The following is a 16,797-nucleotide window of genomic DNA, read 5'->3' as shown; positions in this document are numbered from 1 at the left end:
CCACACATACACTCACCGGACACTCATTTGGTACATCACACTTGTAATGGTTAGACCCTCTTTCCCTTCAAAACTGCTCTAATTCTTGTTGACACGCATTTGGAAAGGTGCCGGAACGACCATAGTCCTGTATGCTGTTAAGATGACTTCATCACACAGTTGCCAATCTGCTGTTCCCCCACCTTTATGACAAATTCTGACCCATCCGTCTGAATGTCGCATCAGCCGCCGAGGCTCATAAACCTCATAACGTTTTTTCCAGTGTCCTACTGTCCAAATTTGGTGAGGCTGTGAGAACCATGGCCTCAGTTTCCTGTTCTTAGTGGGAGAAGTGTGTGGTCCTCACCACTGTAGCCCATCTGCTTCAATACGTTGTGTGTTCAGAGATGCTCTTCTACACACCCTGGTTGTAATCAGTGCTAGGAGTACTGTTACTGCTGCCTTTCTATCAGCTCTGGGCAATCGGCTCACTCTCCTCTGATCTCTGTAAACTCAGCAGTTTCTGAAATACTCAGGACGAGCATCACGGTTTTTTTTGTTTTTTGTTGTTTTTTTTGGGGGGGGGGGGGCTCTTTATCTTGTTTACATGCCTAAAAGCATTGAGTTGCTGTCATGTGATTGCCTGTTTAGATATTTGCATTAGCAGTTGAGCAGGTGTACCTATTGAAGTGGCTGGTGAGTGTATATCCTAGTATAAAATGACCCATATTAAGTAAAGGCGCTAAACACAAAGCTGACTGTCTGAATCTAACACTTTTAAAGATGTTTGGTCGCATATATTTTCAGTTGTATATTTTTAAAAGAGTATACAAGTCATTATCTAGCATTGATTCTAAGAGGACCTGCAACTGGAAGTAGGGAGCAACCAACCTCGCCCCTTGCAGCAAGCTTTCCACCTTTGAGCCGCACAACAAAAGCAGCAATATGACACAAGCCCTCAACCACAGGACCATTTGTTAGTGTCTCTCCCCTCTTCTGTGCCTCCAGGCTTCTTCCTTAAATCCTCAGTTTTCCTTCTTCAGTTTTCAAGAACATAATGCGCCTTCTCGGCAGCTCTCTGGGAAGATATTCCTGGGCACTCAGTGTCCCGTCTGTTCATCCACTTTGCTTTAAAATGTTGTAAAAGCTCCATGATGTAAACATCTGTAAATGCGTTTTGACTCTTTCTTTGAAATGACTGGGGTGACATTAATATGTAACTTTTGGCAGCGGGATTACGGGTGTCTTCTTTCACTCCGGTTTTCCATTTACTGTAATCTTTTCTTAATGAATAGAGTATCTCTTCCTCTCTTTCCGTAGTGCTACAGTTGATAGAGCAGCACATACTGTACTGTAGCTTCTGTAGATTGGTCTTATTGTAGAGGTCAGTGTCTGTTTTTCTAATAGAATCTTCTCTCTCCTTCTTTTCACCCTTCCCAATCCCATCCCTGTTGCACTTAACCATCCACCTCCCCCTCCTCCCCCACCATCGTCCTGCATTTTTAACGCATTAACCTTATTTCTTCCTCTGCGTCCCTCCCCACGTCCTGTTTTGGCTCCACTGTCTGATCCACCACGCTTCACATTCCGTTTTAATTTGCTCATTTTAATTTTTTGTGCGCATGCATGTTGGGTTTTATGGCCTGATGTCCTGACCCTGTAGACCCCGATGTTGACCTGTACGACCTCTTACATGCTCCATACACCCCAGTACCAGACCCTCTCCCCATGATGCCGCCGGTGGGCGTTCAGGCGTCGGTGCTGAGCCACGACACCATCAAGGTGACCTGGGCCGACAACTCGCTGCCCAAGAGCCAAAAGGTTACAGATAACCGCTACTACACAGTGCGATGGAAGACCAACATCCCTGCCAACACTAAAGTGAAGGTAAGAGATTCTTCTTTCGCATGATTGCATTCAGTTTATCAGATTTACAATTCGGCATCAATTCTCTAACCAAAGCAGGTTTAGTTAGACTTTTATTGTTTTTGTTTTTTTTATCTTTGGAGCTCATTCAGCTGTTTCTGGTTCAGTTCAACGCTTTCAAATAAGCAACACGTTTAGCACGGAGAACAAGTCAAATCAGATCGCTGTGTCCAAACATTAGTGATGCAGCAACATAGTACGATTTCAGTTTATTTCTGTGCATCCCTTCATATTCGTATTGATGCGCTGAAAATAATAAAAAAAAATTATATATGTCATATGAGGGCATATATAATTAAGTATTCCCACAGCAGCTCCCAAGCTCGGGGGCAGCATGGTATTTGTACCAGTGTGATGATCTGTTTTCATTCAACCTTTGAAGGGCTATAAAGAGGAACTGATGCTCTGCACTTTTATGATCATCAGAACTCAGAACTTGCTCTTACATGATTGGTCGTCCTGCTCGTTAGTGTCTTACATGAAGTTAGCTTTTTTTTTAAAACAGCTGGATTCTGAGTAGAAGTCTTTGTGTTATCAATGGCTGGAGTAAACAGTCCTTTAGCAGCTACTTTGTCAAGCAGAAGAGCAGCTGGTGCGTTTGTTTACAGTGCAGCCTCACACACTCATGCTCCTTTCATAAAGAAGCCTGTCAGCAATTGGCTTTCCCCCATCTTTCCACAAGCAGCTACAGTCTGATTCCTTTCCGCGCTGGATGAAAATACAAAAAGTTGGTCAGTTACGTCCATAGGAAGTCAGACGTGTGCAGCTCCATCACTCCTTTCAGTTTTAAAAAAGCTGATTCATTGAGATATTAGTTTGAGTTAGCAATAGCTTAACTTAGAATGACTCAGAAGAGCGATCAGCAAAGGGCGAGGGTGAAAGCAAACACTGGATCATATGATGCTGCATTTCCTGTAAAATTTAAATCAAGCAGGTGGTTAAGGCAGATCCCGAAACTAACAGACACTGGCACAGAATTGGATTAATCAATTAATCGCTTGAACAGCACCCTTTGAGTTGAAGCAGTTCAAGGACTGGCAGGATTGCAAACGTAAGTGGCCAAACAAATAGTCATGAACATGAGAAATGAAAATGAGGGAGTAACAATGTCGAGAGATGTATACAAAGATAGTGAGTGATTGTACTTGAACAGCTCCGCTAAACTAAACTTCATTTGAGGAATTTAAACAAGCAGATTTTCCTGTGTTTAAAAAAAAAAAAATTGTTTTGGTTTGTTACAAAATCATAACAATAGTTCTTCATCAGTGAAGAACACCACATGATAATCTTACATTTATTTACTGGGATTAGTGTCCAACAGATGCAAATTAAGAGGCACTCTCTCTGAAGAGTTAAAATATTTGTAGTGACTGTGAGCCGAGCCTTGAACAGGCTGTTTGAGATTCCGATTCCAATTCCTGAGCTGCAGCTCAATTATGATGATTACTTATCTCCAAATAATAGAGCGCAGCGGATGTGTGTGTGTGTGTGTGTGGTCCTTGTATCATGCATGTGTGCAAACCTGTGACCGAGCAGAGCTCAGATAAAGGCCGCGTTTCCCGATAAATTATTCAACAAGGACGAGGCGAACTGAGAACTAGAAAAAGAGGGCGTAGATCTGACGGTGCATTCTCCATACCGCCACCTTGAAAGGTGTATGCACAAACGTACGGAGACTCAGTATCCAGGTCTTGCACCGGATGCTGGCACCCAGTGTTTTTTGTTTGAGGCTTCCATTGAACTGCAAAGGTTTGTTGTCACTCAAAGTGAAATGGAGGGAGAATTTGAGCGATGCCTTGTTACACAGCAGATTCATTAACACAATGTAAATCCACAACAGTACAGATATATGGAGTACTGCTCAGCTTGCTGCCATGAATGGATGCTTAAAACGTTTTGTGTCACTGAGGCTCATCACCAATCTAATATATTATGATGTCTATTAGAGAGGCTCTGAAACTTTACAGTACATCGTGTATGTAAACATAGCTGTACTCAAGAGGTATACCAGCAGTAAAGCCTTCACCTTAATGCCTCCCTTAGTGCAAGTCCACAGACACGCTTGTACATTATTGAAGGGATGACTGCTCTCTAACAGGCTGCATGGTTCTAAAGAACAGGGTGTTTTCATTTCCTATCCTACTGCCCTCTGTTTGACAGCCCCCAATGGAGAGCTGCACTTCTGCCATAGCACGCAACATTATAGACAGGACACTGGAGAACCTGACTCTGTGCTACGACTACTTTTTTTTTTCTCATGCTAGTTCATCCCAGTGGAGCTCGAGATAAATGTTGCATAACTTCAGATTCTAAATAGTTCACTAGCGCTTAATAACGTATACAGATGTTTTGTAAATGATGCACTTTCTTTGTGGCACTGTGCACTCAGTCCACTGCAAAAGTCTTGCAATAAAACCCCACTTCATGAAGGTTTTAATGTTCAGGATATTAGTTGGTGGTTAAAAATGTAATTTATTTTTAAATTGACAGGTTTTGTTTTTTTTTGCTTTTGTTGTTTACCTACCATATTTACTCTCAATGATGTAAATAGGCCCTGTTTTGGCTGTAACTGTGAGGTTGAATTAATACCTCTTCAGAACAGCTGCAACAAAAACCCAAGCATTATAAACACAGAAATTATTGCGGGACTGTTTCATCAGACTTTACTCATTTTAGCTAGGCGTACCTAATAAAGTGAAAACTGAGTCTATTTCGTATAAACATGATTGAAACCATCAAAAGATGGAAAGGATGTGGTTCCAAACACTGGATAGTGCACATAATGCCTCGTGAATGTGAATGCTTCACACTGGTAATTTATTTTAGAACTAAAACAGGTCTTACTGATCTGTGGAGCTGGTTTTATAGTTGAAGGAGCATTTAAATGATTCTGAAACGCCGCCTTGCTTCACCTTCTCAGTCGGGAATGTTTTTGTTCTCTCTGAGATTGAAACTTGACGTGTTTAGTGTTTGGATTGTTAGTCTGGAAAAGCAAGACATCTGCAGGTGTTATTCAGTTAGTAAAAATCACACAGCTCTATTCTTTTCTCTGCCGGAAAACAGTTTCCAGGGTTGTTCGGCGGCTCTGCCGTCTCACAAACTGATTTCTTGTTTGCCGCTTTTGCTCGTTTTTTCCCCAGATGGTCAACACCACCAACCTGAGCTACACGGTGCCAGATCTGAAGCCCAACACGCTGTACGAATTCTCCGTCATGGTGACCAAAGGCCGCCGTGTCAGCACGTGGAGCATGACAGCCCAGGGCACCACCTTTGAGACCAGTAGGAGCACTGCAGACACGCAGACACAAACAACCGCGCATAAACACACACAACACATACATGAGTACAAAGACACGAACACGACACCTACGGTGTAACGAGCCCCCTGGCTGGCTCAGGAGTGACATTGTACTTCTTGCCGACCAAGGAAGGAGGAGGGGCAATGCTTGAAGATTATCAAGCAAGCTGTGACTCCACAGTGTAGTCCAGTAAAAACCAAAGACTGCCATTAACCAAAACAGTGAAAAGTAACTAAAATAGAAATTAAGGAAAACTGCAGCAAAGTTGGGGATTAATTGCAGGTGATAATTTAAGGAGAGTAGGTAGGGACTAACCATTCTTCCAAAATGTAATAATATTAATAGAAATACAGTTTATATTAAACTCTGGACCAGGTGTCTCAGCCTGAAGAGCAGTAAAAAAATTCATGGACAGTCAGTCTCCCTTAGACTACTTTTGGCTGGTCTTTCATTCAGGAGGGGTAGCCTGTTTGAAAAGCCATAAACTCCCTTTGTGTGTGTGGGTTTGTTTGTTTTTTTGTTTTTTTTAAAAAGCTGGCTGCATACCTAACAGGTAATCAACCAACAAGCAAACTCTCAGTACCTGTACGACTTTAGCTCTGTGGGTGAGCAGGCAACCTTATGGCCAGAAGCCAGTGGCCCAGGTTCGAATCCAACCTGGGGCCCTTTGCTGCGTCTCCTACCCCCTCTCTCTGCTTTCCTGTCTGTCTCCACTATCGCTATCAAATAAAGGCAAAATGCCAAAAAAAAGATAATATTTAAAAAAAAATAATAACATGCTTTGAGATTACTAAAAGAAAAACAATTTCTTTTAATCTCTTGCATAAATATTTTTGAGTTTTCTAAAGGAAAGGTGAACAGCGTTTTTATTTCAGCCCACCTGGGGGTTTGTCTCACAGCTGAGGAAATGGATGCTATTGTGTGCGTGTGCATCATCAACACACCCACACACACACACAAGTATAGTATATAAAAACTGTTGCTTTGTAGTCCAGCAGGAATACTATCAGCATAAAACTTTCCACATTTTATTTATATCCTGAAATGAAAGTTAGTAGTAGGAACATGTGCATGTGCGTTATTTAACCTTCTCATCAGCTCGAACAATGTCTCGTCTCCATCCCTGTCACAGCTCCCAGCTCCGCCCCGAAGGATGTGACTGTGGTGAGCAAAGAGAACAAACCACGCACCATAATTGTCAACTGGCAGCCTCCCTCTGAGGCCAATGGAAAAATCACTGGTGAGCCCCAAAGCCTCTCTTGTCCTTCACACAGATTTGTCACTACTTATTATTTTGACCATTTTGTAGCATCTCTGCACTGCAATGGACTCACATTTAGGTGAAGAATTGATGTGCAGATTGTGAATATGTCTGGGAGCTGTCTGATCACCCAGCTGCAGACTGATATTTTTTCTGTAAAAGTAGATATCTTTCAGAAAAGTATGTAAATGCATCACTCATGCTCTCCTGTTGGGGCTCTTAAGAATAAAAACAATATCCGTGATCTTACTTTAAAACTACATTTTAAACAATTGCTCGTTGTTCTTGGCGTCTTCTTTTGTAGGCTATATCATCTACTACAGTACAGATGTAAACGCCGTGGTCCACGACTGGGTTATCGAACCAGTGGTGGGCAATCGTCTGACTCACCAGATCCAGGAGCTAACGCTGGACACCACCTACTACTTCAAGATTCAGGCCCGAAACTCAAAGGGCATGGGCCCCATGTCTGAGCCCGTGCAGTTCCGCACTCCAAAAAGTAGGTTTATGTGACGCACGTTTTTCATATGGCAGCATTTACAGACTGTTAAACAAAGTCAAAGGTCCATCGGTTAAATAGACGTTTAAGCTCTCTAACAAAAAGAAATGAGGACTGTGAGATGTTTAGCCATCACGTAGCTTTATGCATGTGTAAATAGGCAGCTCTTGGCTAACATATACACAGTACACAGCTTCCATAGCTGCCGTTATGTCAGGGCTTTGGGTTAGTCGTGGAGTTATTCTGCCCTCAGCTGTCTAAAAATCAACAAATGGGCCTTCAAGATTTTTGTTTTCTCAGACACAGTGACCGTCCTCGGATTGCACCGGCGTATTTATATATGTGATGTGATTTAAATTACAGATGGATTTTTTTCCATAGAACATTCAACTCATCATATAAGCTTAAATACATTTTATTCCAAACACCTTTGAGCATTTCTTCTATTGCTGCGTGAAACTCGTGAGCTATAACAAGGATGCTTTTCAAACCTTCTTGATTAATTTGGCTTGGGCTGCTAACTGATGAGTCTGCTAAGCAAATGTTGTAAAGAATATTGTAGGTTCAGTTTGTTTCTGCTTCTTACGGCTGATTTAGGTTTTAGCTGAATATATTTCATAAGCATCCACTCTTTTTAGAGAATGCTAATATTTAGGACATAAAGTCAGTGTGTGTTGACTGTAGGAAGGTATTTTTTATCTATCTATCTATATATATATATAGATATATATATATATATCAGTGTGTGTTTTAACTTCTGTATATGTTTTTCAATATACTTTCCTCTAATGTCAGTCTGGTTGTTTCTAGCATACTCTGTTTGGCTGCTGTCTGGTTTTCCTACTGGTTTTCCTTCCTATAGTTTTGCCCCTCTCTTCCTCTTCCTCCTCCTCACAATCCCCATCTCTCACTTTATTTCTGTCTCCCTCGCTGCTGTTTTCAGCTAACCACTTTTTTGCTTTTTATTGTCTCTCCCTCTCTGCTCTCCCTTGGCCTGTTAAGCTGAGTCCTCTGACAAAATGGCTAATGACCAAGGTAAACTCGCTCTCCACACTTTATCACTGCTGGACTGCACCCCCTAATGTTTCTCTTTTTCCAAGGACCATCTTCTACGCCGATTTAAAAAAAAAAAAAAAAAAAAAAAAAAAAAAGAAAGAAGGAAAGAAAAACTTAGTCTGTGTGACTGTGCTTGTGTAGTTTTTAAGATAATAAACATTTGACAGGCTCTATGTGGTGATAGAAAAGACCATTAAAATGACTTGTTGTTTTTCACTTATCTTGATTCAGCCTCAAATCTCACACCAAAGATGGGACCTTCAGGAAACCAACCTCCACGGGACCCTGTTCCACCAAGTAAGATTATAATTCCTCCTGCCTTATTTAGTGCTCATGCTCAGTTGTCATGTTGTCAGACACTACAGTCGTGCTGTAACCTGGACAAAGTTTCCCAAAAGTGTCCCCACGACTGAACAATGTAACTCAACCAACTCTTAGAAATGATCATAGACTAATAATTTATCACTTAGAGGTGACTTATAACTATAGCCTCATATTTGTTTCAGTACAAATTTAAAACTATTTATTCTGATCTTGCATTTAATTTTTTTTTTCTGTTGAAGTTCATACAGACATTAATGCGTAAAAGTTTGTACTCTAACTTTGATTTTCTCTTGCCGAGGAATTAAAGATGGGGAAAATCATATCCTGGTCATTGTCATAATCATCTCAGTGGGAGCCTTCACCATCATAGTGGTGGTAGTGGGGGCTTTCCTGTGCACGCGGCGCACCACATCCCACCAGAAAAAGTAAGACGCACTGTCCCGCTTTTACATTGCATGCTCTCTTTTTGTCTCTTTGTAATATAGATCTTCTCACTCTGTTTTATTAACCTACAGATCAGCTCCCTCCAGTATCTTTGACTGTTTTGCTGCTGTCGCTAACAGCTCTGTGTTCTCTCTGATAGAAAGCGGGCTGCCTCAAAATCTTCCAACGGCTCTCACAAATACAAGGGGAACTCCAAAGACCTGAAGCCACCCGATCTTTGGATTCACCATGAGAGGCTGGAGCTTAAACCCATGGACAAGTCGCCAGACCCCAACCCAGTCATGACTGAAACCCCCATTCCCCGCACCTCACAGGACATCACCCCTGCTGACAGCGGATTGGAGAGCAACCCCCACCTGCAGCAGAGGCGCAACTCCTACCGTGGTCAGTCTTGCTCAAGGCGGAGACTTAAAATGTGATGTTTTGGGAAAAGAGATCAAAGCGAAATGCCACCCTTGCTGCCTGAGCTTACATGCATAATAACATTGAGTAGACCTCTCTAGTTTGGCTGCAGACAGAAAACTACATTTTAAGCGTGTGACTTAAAAAAACGATGATTTTCAGGTAGGAATGAGGTAATATCCTCAGGTTTGCTTTCAGGAGGTTGCTGGAGGAGTCCTGAAGAGGTTTTTGTGTCATGAGTCAACACCTGTTCAATTACTGTTGTTTTCCTGTGATTATCATGCAAAACATTTCATGCTTTTCATACATGCTGCCCATTACTCGTCATGATGCAGGTTTCTGCAAGTACAGTAAAGCTACTCAATGTAACTGTGACATTTAAAGATACAATCAAAACCCAATTAGTGCATTGATTAAGGATCCTGAGATCAGACGGATCGTTAATAAAAGGGGGGAAAAAAACGACAATCAATAGGGTAGCAGCTCTTTCTGATTGGCTGGTGTCCACCGTACCTTTTAGGCCACGAATCAGAGGACAGCATGTCTACACTAGCAGGCCGACGAGGGATGAGGCCTAAAATGATGATGCCTTTTGATGCGCAGCCGCCTCAGCGTAAGTGTGTGCGTGTGTGTGTGTGTTTGTGCAGTCGATTTGGAAACTCCTCACAAAACAATATGAAACTAGAGCACACAAAGTCTTAAGTTAACAACTTCCAAATGTTCCTTGTGGTTGTCTAATTATAAAACATTTCATGCTTCTCGTGACATGTTAACGTTTCTGGGGATTTTTTGGTTTAGTGACTAAGCTGACAGAGAATATTGAAGTGTGTGTGTGTGTGTGTGTGTCACAGAAAACTGCATGTGTACATCTCATCATCATCATCCTCATCACCAGTTGGTTAAACATCTTGTTGTGTTTGTGTGTCCGTGTATTCATGTCCATTTCCATTCACAGCCGTGATTAGCGCTCACCCCATCCATTCCCTCGATAACCATCACCACTATTATCACATGGGCAGCCTGTCGTCGGCGACACGCAGCTACCTCTACCACCAGGGCAGCGGGTACCCACGCCCGCACACCTGCACCCCCATCTCTCATCTAGACAGGGTGGACTCCACAGGTGAGACACTGCCCCCTGCTGGACAGCACGAGGAGTAACAAAGAGGACAAGGGCACTCTTACCTTATGTCATAACCACTCACAGATTTGTCATTTGCTTATTCATTCCCATGCCGCTACCACCTTATGTTCATATTTGAGTTCTCCATAGTGTTACTAACCACTGTTGCTTTCCTTCCTAACATACTGGCTGTGCTCTTTACCAAGATAAACAAGGGAATGCAGTCGGATACACTATATTGCCAAAAGTATTCACACGTCTGCCTTCACATGGATATGAGCTTCTTAATGCATAGGGTTTAATATATTGTTGCTCCACCCTATTGCAGCTTCAACTCTTCTGGGAAGGCTTTCGAAAAGGTTTAGGAGTGTTTCTTCTTCCAGAAAATCATTTGTGAGGCCGGACACTGTTATATGAGAAGACCTGACTTGCAGTCTCCGCTCTAATTCATCCTAAAGGTGTTCTGTGGGGTTGAGGTCAGGACTCTGTGCAGGGCAGTCAAGTTCTCATCCATGTCTTTTTGGGCTTTATGCGCTGGTGCGCAGTCATGTTGCAGGAAGGGAACAGGAACAGGAAGGGGCCGTCCCCAAACTGTTCCAAAAAAGTCAGGAGTATGAAATGGTACAAAATAGCTTTGTATGCTGAAGTATTAAGAGTTCCTTTCACTGGAACTGAGGGGCTGAGCCCAACTCCTAAAAAATACAACCGCACACCATAATCCCCACTCCACCAAACTTTACACTTGGCACAATGCAGTTAGACAAGTACCATTCTCCTGGCCATGGAAACCCATTTCACGAAGCTCTCTACACACTGTTTTCGAGCTAATCTGAAAGTCACATGAAGTTTGGAGGTCTGTACCATGTCTAATCATGTCCATATTTTTATAGCAGCACAGTTGACTGTAGAATATTTCGCAGCGATGAAATTTCACGATTGGACTTGCACAGGTGGCACCCTATCACAGTACCTACGACTGAGCTCCTGAGAGCCGCCCACTCTTTCACAAATGTGTGTAGAAGAAGTCTTCATGCATAGGTGCTTGATTTTATATACCTGTGACCACAGAAGTGATTGGAACACCTGAACTGATCTGGGTGTGTGAGTGAATACTTTTGGCAGTATAATGCACAAATAACTAGTTATAGTGAAAGAAAAATAGAAGGCTGAACTGGTGTTCAACTGACCTGAAGTCATTTATAAAGGTAGACCACAAGTTGCAGCTTCAGAAATGTTAAGATGTTTGCTTTTTATTGCTACTGAGCTTTTTTTTTCCTAGTTTCTTTTTATTTTATTTTTTTAACACTTAAGATGTTTGCATGCTCTTATTCATGTTTTGAGGAACCTGGATATTGCTATAGAACTGGGATACTGTGAGATGTAAACACAAAGAAAAGACCACTGGGATAGGATGAACTGAAACCTGAATGATGTAATGTTCATATGTATATTTACAGGATTCTAAATAAGACAGGTTTCTCATCTTCTCGTGTACAGACTCACAAATAGAAAGTTCCATGACAGATATTTAGATTGGCGACAGCAAACCCAAAAATGAAAGCCTAAAATTCCAGCTTTAATTATTAATTATGACATTTTCTTGGTAACTTTCTACAAGCCGGTTGGCAGGCACTGGCATGCCGACAAATGTTTTAATCCTGCAAACCCGTATTCTGACTGTCCCCACCTGCTGCCTCCTCTCCAGAGTCTGTGAGGAATACTCCCAGCTCTGAGCCCGCCCCTCCTGCCACCACCTCCTCCCAAGCCTCCTGCCCCTCAGAGATCCTGGCTGACCCAGAGGGCAGCTACCACGGCTCCACCACCACAGAGGAGGAGCCTAGCTACTCCAGCAACCTGCCCCCACTCCGCTCAGCTCACCCGCATGCCCACGCCCACCCTCTCAAGAGCTTCGCTGTACCTGCAATCCCAGCCTCCAGCCACCCATCCTATGAGTCTCCCGCCCTGCCCAGTACTCCCCTGCTCACTCAGACCGGTGAGCCCTCATATCACTGACACCCACCAAGCTAAACAGAGTTGAATCAGAATTTTTCTAACTAGCTCTTAAAAAGTCTTTGCGAGCTGAAAAAAAATTTTTTTTTAAAGCACTGGTGTGTGTTGCGTTCACTGAGTGTAGTATTTTCGTGTGACCTTTCTTCACTCAGGGCCTCCCACTCACCCGCATGTTGTGAAAACAGCCTCCATCGGAACACTAGGAAGGACACGAACACCGATGGTGGTCACCGTGCCCAACGCCCCCGATGTACCAGAGACCAGCAAGATGCTAGAAGATGTAGACAGCGTGAGTACAGCGCCCCACACTGGCTGCTTGTAGTAAGGCAGTCTGATTTTTTTTTTTTTTTTGGTAGGCCTGATGATGGTGGTGAATATTTGATATTATTTTTGCTGCTTCTTTTGGGTTGTTTTTTATAAATGATACCAATCACATTCCTTCCAAATCCATGTCAGGTTTACTTTGGGCACTGGATGATACAGTTACTTTCAGCTGAACATCGGTTTTAACCACATTTTCTGTTTGTTCTCTCTCTCTCTGTTTTTCTTTTTTTGTATTCTTTCCAAATTCAATCTCACCATGTTTTTACTTTCTCTTTTTTTTGTGGCGTTGTCGGCTCTCCTTTGGTCATTTCATTTAACCGTTAACTACCGATCTTAACAAAAAAAAAACCAAACAAACCCATAACTGGAATGATTTTTAATTTTTTGCCATTGAACCTTCTCTCTGCCTTGATTGGCTGTTGACCGTATGTTGGTGTTGGCTTCTCTTGGTTTTTTTCCTCGACGTCATGCTTTTGTCTGCTGCCTCTTTCTGTTTTTGTCCTTTTCCGACCCTTCAGTTTCATTGATCCACCCAGCCCCCCCCTCCAGCTCGCCTCACCTCACCCATGCGCCCCCTTTGCCAAACTCCTCCCTGTCCTCTGTGAAAGATCCCTGACTGATCCTCTCCTCTCCTTTCCTTTCCTCTGCTCTCTTCCTTCCCTCCTTCCAGGTGCTTGCCTCCCTCCCCCCCTGCCCCTCCCCCGCCCCCCGCAGTAACCCTGTTCCTCTCCCCCAGAGCTACGAGCCCGACGAGCTGACCGAGGAGATGGCCCACCTCGAGGGCCTGATGAAGGACCTGAACGCCATCACCACAGCGCCATGAGCATGCACTTGCACCAAAACACCACACACAGACAGACACACACACAACCACACACTCTCTGTCACCCCCCACACACACATACAGAAAGTCACACACCCTAAAGAAAAAAACACAACCAAACAATACAAAACAAATCAACAAAACCTTCGGAGCCAGAGGCTGCTGGACACAAAATGGCTTCTCATCCCCACGTAAAAGAAAAAAAAACTCTCGCGTCTCCCCCTGCAGAGAAAAACAAAACTTCCAGACTGAAACGTAGGAATTACTTTTTCCTTTTTTCCCCGGCTTACCTTGCTCAGTCTCAGGAAGGAGATTGCCATGAGAGGGAAGAAAAAGTGAGACAACTTCATCTTTATATGAAGAACCATTCTCAGAGACTATGAACTTTTAAAAAGGAAAAATAAAAACAAACAAACATTGGTCGCTTTCAACCGGAAGATTGTGAATTTTTTTTTTTTCCTCAGCAAAAATGGTAGTCATTTTTTTTTGTTTGTTTGTTTGTTTTTCGGTGCCGAACACTCTCGCTTGAGACGGTTGATTCAGTGTCAAGTCCAAAAAATATGCTGGTTTTTGATGTATGGTGCTCATGCGGCACAGTCTACACACAGTGTTTGTTTGATTAGTGTTTTCTTTGTGCATTTTGTATATCTATTGGACAGTTTCAGTGAAGTGAACGTTGGATTTCAGCCTCCTCCTCCTCTTTACCAAGCCTACATTATTCATCAACTTTTCTTTTGTCTTTTACCCATGTGTCATATGACTTTTCATTGGTTTTTTTTTGTTATTGTATTATTTTTTACATAAATATCCTTATAAACATGTACATATGTTTTGTTTGTTTGTTGATGTTTTTAATGTTTCCCATCATTTCATTATTATTATTATTATTATTATTATTATTATTATTATTATTATTATTTGGGATGGAAGTGGGATAATGAATGAGTCCTGAAGCTCAGTTTTTCATATCAGCAGAGGAGAGAGAGACCTGGTGCGTTTCTACAGTACATTCTTCTCTGAGGTCGCGTTGCCACCCTTTGTACATGAAAGTGTTTTCCAGTTTTTGGTTTGTCACGGGAGCTCAGTTTAAAAAAAAAACAAAAAAAAAACAAACAAAAAAAAAAGCCTTACCAACGCACAGGTATGTTGGCGCCGTGGAGACTGCTCTGCGTGGATGGTGTCACTCAGCTGTCACCATCAGCAGCTGTTTCTTCATCGTTCAGTGGGACTTGACAGGATCTCCTCGCAGGTCAGGGGTACCGAGGACTCAGGGCGCTGGTCCCCCACCCCACCTAAATTACAAAAAAAACATCTACAGCAACAGTCGAGTTGTGTTTTATACCAGAAGTTAAGTCGAATGTGTGTTGTTTTTCCAAAAAAACAATATTTGGTTTCAAGCATCTGTACTGCTGAACCACGTGTGTGTGCGTGCATCCCCGATCCCCGGCAGCGCAGGAGTGTGTTTGCTGTTTTTCCATCACCGTGGTTCTTCTACAGATGTTATCAGATGCAAAGATGTTGGCCTTTTTGAAGGGGACTCCCAATTTGTTTTGTTTTTTTTACATGGTTTTGTATGAAGAAAAAAAAGAAGCTTGTTCTATACACAAATCCAATATTTAAAAAAAAAGGAAAAAAAAAAGAAACTAGTTTTTCATTACCCTCTTACCCAAAGAAACTTGTCATTTGCGATCATAGTAATTTGCTCTACTTTTGTGAATACCATGTTTCTCATACATGTACATCGTCATGAATGTCAATATAACTGTAAGAGATTTTAACTATGGATACAAACAAGGAACAAGTTTTTGTGGGGCGGCACGTCGGGAGGGACCAGGGTGGGGGTTGACGGACAAAAGCGGGAGAAAAAGGAGCGGACTCCATTTGGGAAATAATCTATTGAGTTGTAAACAGTTGAACCTGTATTGCACTTTTTCACAATTTTTGGAAAGTACATTTCTTACATATCTTGTGTTTTAAATATCGAAAGCTGTTTGTGTAACGTAGTGTCCTAGGTAAGCAGCAGGCAGCTGGTCTTTTTTTTTTCTTTTTTTTTTAATGTTTATTATTATTATTATTTTTGTTTTTTTGCTTCAGAGATGATATGGATTGAGCGGCCAGGTGGTTTATACTCTGCAGCTCACGATGAGGAATTCTGTTGTTGCTTGTTCATGTACAGAGCTTTCTTTGCTTTCTGTAGAAATGGAGAAAAAAAATCTGTGGCTTTTTAAAAAATGTCGGAAAAAATGTTTGGACAAAAAAAAAAGAGGAAAAAAAAAAGATGTTTTTTTTATTGGTGCTCCTATACATTGTGTATACAAACAATTATGAATACTAACAAAGTAACCGTGTCTGCTCGTCTTCTTTTCATCAGACATGACGCCCGACAGGCAGCATTGGTATACATACATACTCCAGAGATGAGTGAACACTGAAGAGTCTCTAACCTTGGGCTTTACATTTTGAGGAGGGGGGGGGATAAATATCTTTCGGTAAACGACAGGTCAAAGATTGCTATTCAGGCTTGATTTACAACATTGAAATCCTTCATTAAAAAAGCAGGGCAGCTGTCATTTCACCTCATAAATTTAACAATCCATAGAAAAGGACTGCCTATGTCATTTTGTACTTTATCATGTGGTTATTATGAGATGGATTCACCTCACATGATAGGGGAAAAACATTTGGGTTTTATTCGCAGTGTGAACCTGAATCTATGTACACGTGACAAAAATTCTTCCATCTATAGATGTGACAACATCCTGTATGTGAGGTCAGCTGACGGAAAGTCATTTTTTTCCACAGTCAGTGCAGTTATGATGAAATTTCTCTATTTTTGCATTTTTAAAGCTGTGGATTTTACTTAAAAAAAAACATGTCTATTAGTCATGCTTTTTGCTGTTTTCTGCAGCATTCGCAGCAAAACAAAAAAAGCAAAATAAAACTACTTGTTTTGATCTCCACTGAGAGGACAGTCCAAGCATGCAAAGCCAGTATAAAACGCATTTGTAAGAGTGTGCATAAACTAGGTATTGGGAAATATTACGATCTGGCAAAGACATTTAGAAAAATGACCCACTAAAAAGAAAATATATAGGCTAAAAATACTTTACTTAAAGAGTTGTAAACTGTGATATCTTGTCTACAGGATATGCCCATAGGGTGCGAAAAGCCGACATTTGAGTTTGTCTATGTTCATCTCAGACCAGATAAATATTATATAGTGTAGATCAAGATGTCAAACATGAGGGTGGGGGCCAAAATCGGCCCAACAAAGGCTCGGGTTCAGCCCACTGTATAGCTTTGGAACAAGTGAAGGACGCCGAGGTT

At 41.9% G+C, this 16,797-nt stretch overlaps 1 protein-coding gene across 9 annotated transcripts in view; it reads left to right on the top strand.

The window, feature by feature from the left end:
* neo1a (neogenin 1a) overlaps nucleotides 1-15,809 on the top strand; it is a 153,788-nt gene extending 137,979 nt beyond the window's left edge. For 2 of the 9 annotated variants that reach the window (XM_040045541.1, XM_040045547.1), the window contains exons 17-29: nucleotides 1,643-1,866; nucleotides 5,046-5,184; nucleotides 6,337-6,444; nucleotides 6,770-6,964; nucleotides 7,967-7,999; nucleotides 8,252-8,317; nucleotides 8,643-8,769; nucleotides 8,928-9,172; nucleotides 9,711-9,803; nucleotides 10,146-10,313; nucleotides 12,019-12,306; nucleotides 12,476-12,612; nucleotides 13,384-15,809. In XM_040045541.1, the coding sequence (XP_039901475.1) occupies nucleotides 1,643-1,866; nucleotides 5,046-5,184; nucleotides 6,337-6,444; nucleotides 6,770-6,964; nucleotides 7,967-7,999; nucleotides 8,252-8,317; nucleotides 8,643-8,769; nucleotides 8,928-9,172; nucleotides 9,711-9,803; nucleotides 10,146-10,313; nucleotides 12,019-12,306; nucleotides 12,476-12,612; nucleotides 13,384-13,470 (1,910 nt within the window). In that variant the 3' untranslated portion in view covers nucleotides 13,471-15,809. Of the gene's footprint in view, nucleotides 1-1,642; nucleotides 1,867-5,045; nucleotides 5,185-6,336; nucleotides 6,445-6,769; nucleotides 6,965-7,966; nucleotides 8,000-8,251; nucleotides 8,318-8,642; nucleotides 8,770-8,927; nucleotides 9,173-9,710; nucleotides 9,804-10,145; nucleotides 10,314-12,018; nucleotides 12,307-12,475; nucleotides 12,613-13,165; nucleotides 13,353-13,383 lie in introns of those variants that run through there. The other 7 variants (XM_040045546.1, XM_040045549.1, XM_040045542.1 and 4 more) reach the window with 6 other exon arrangements.
* Nucleotides 15,810-16,797: the final 988 nt, after the last annotated feature.

Source organism: Simochromis diagramma, unplaced genomic scaffold (genome assembly GCF_900408965.1).
Source record: "Simochromis diagramma unplaced genomic scaffold, fSimDia1.1 OVJJ01000079.1, whole genome shotgun sequence".
NCBI classification, from domain to species: Eukaryota; Metazoa; Chordata; class Actinopteri; order Cichliformes; family Cichlidae; genus Simochromis; species Simochromis diagramma.
The sequence above is the reverse complement of the archived record's forward strand: the minus strand, read 5'-3'. Positions and strand labels throughout refer to the sequence as shown.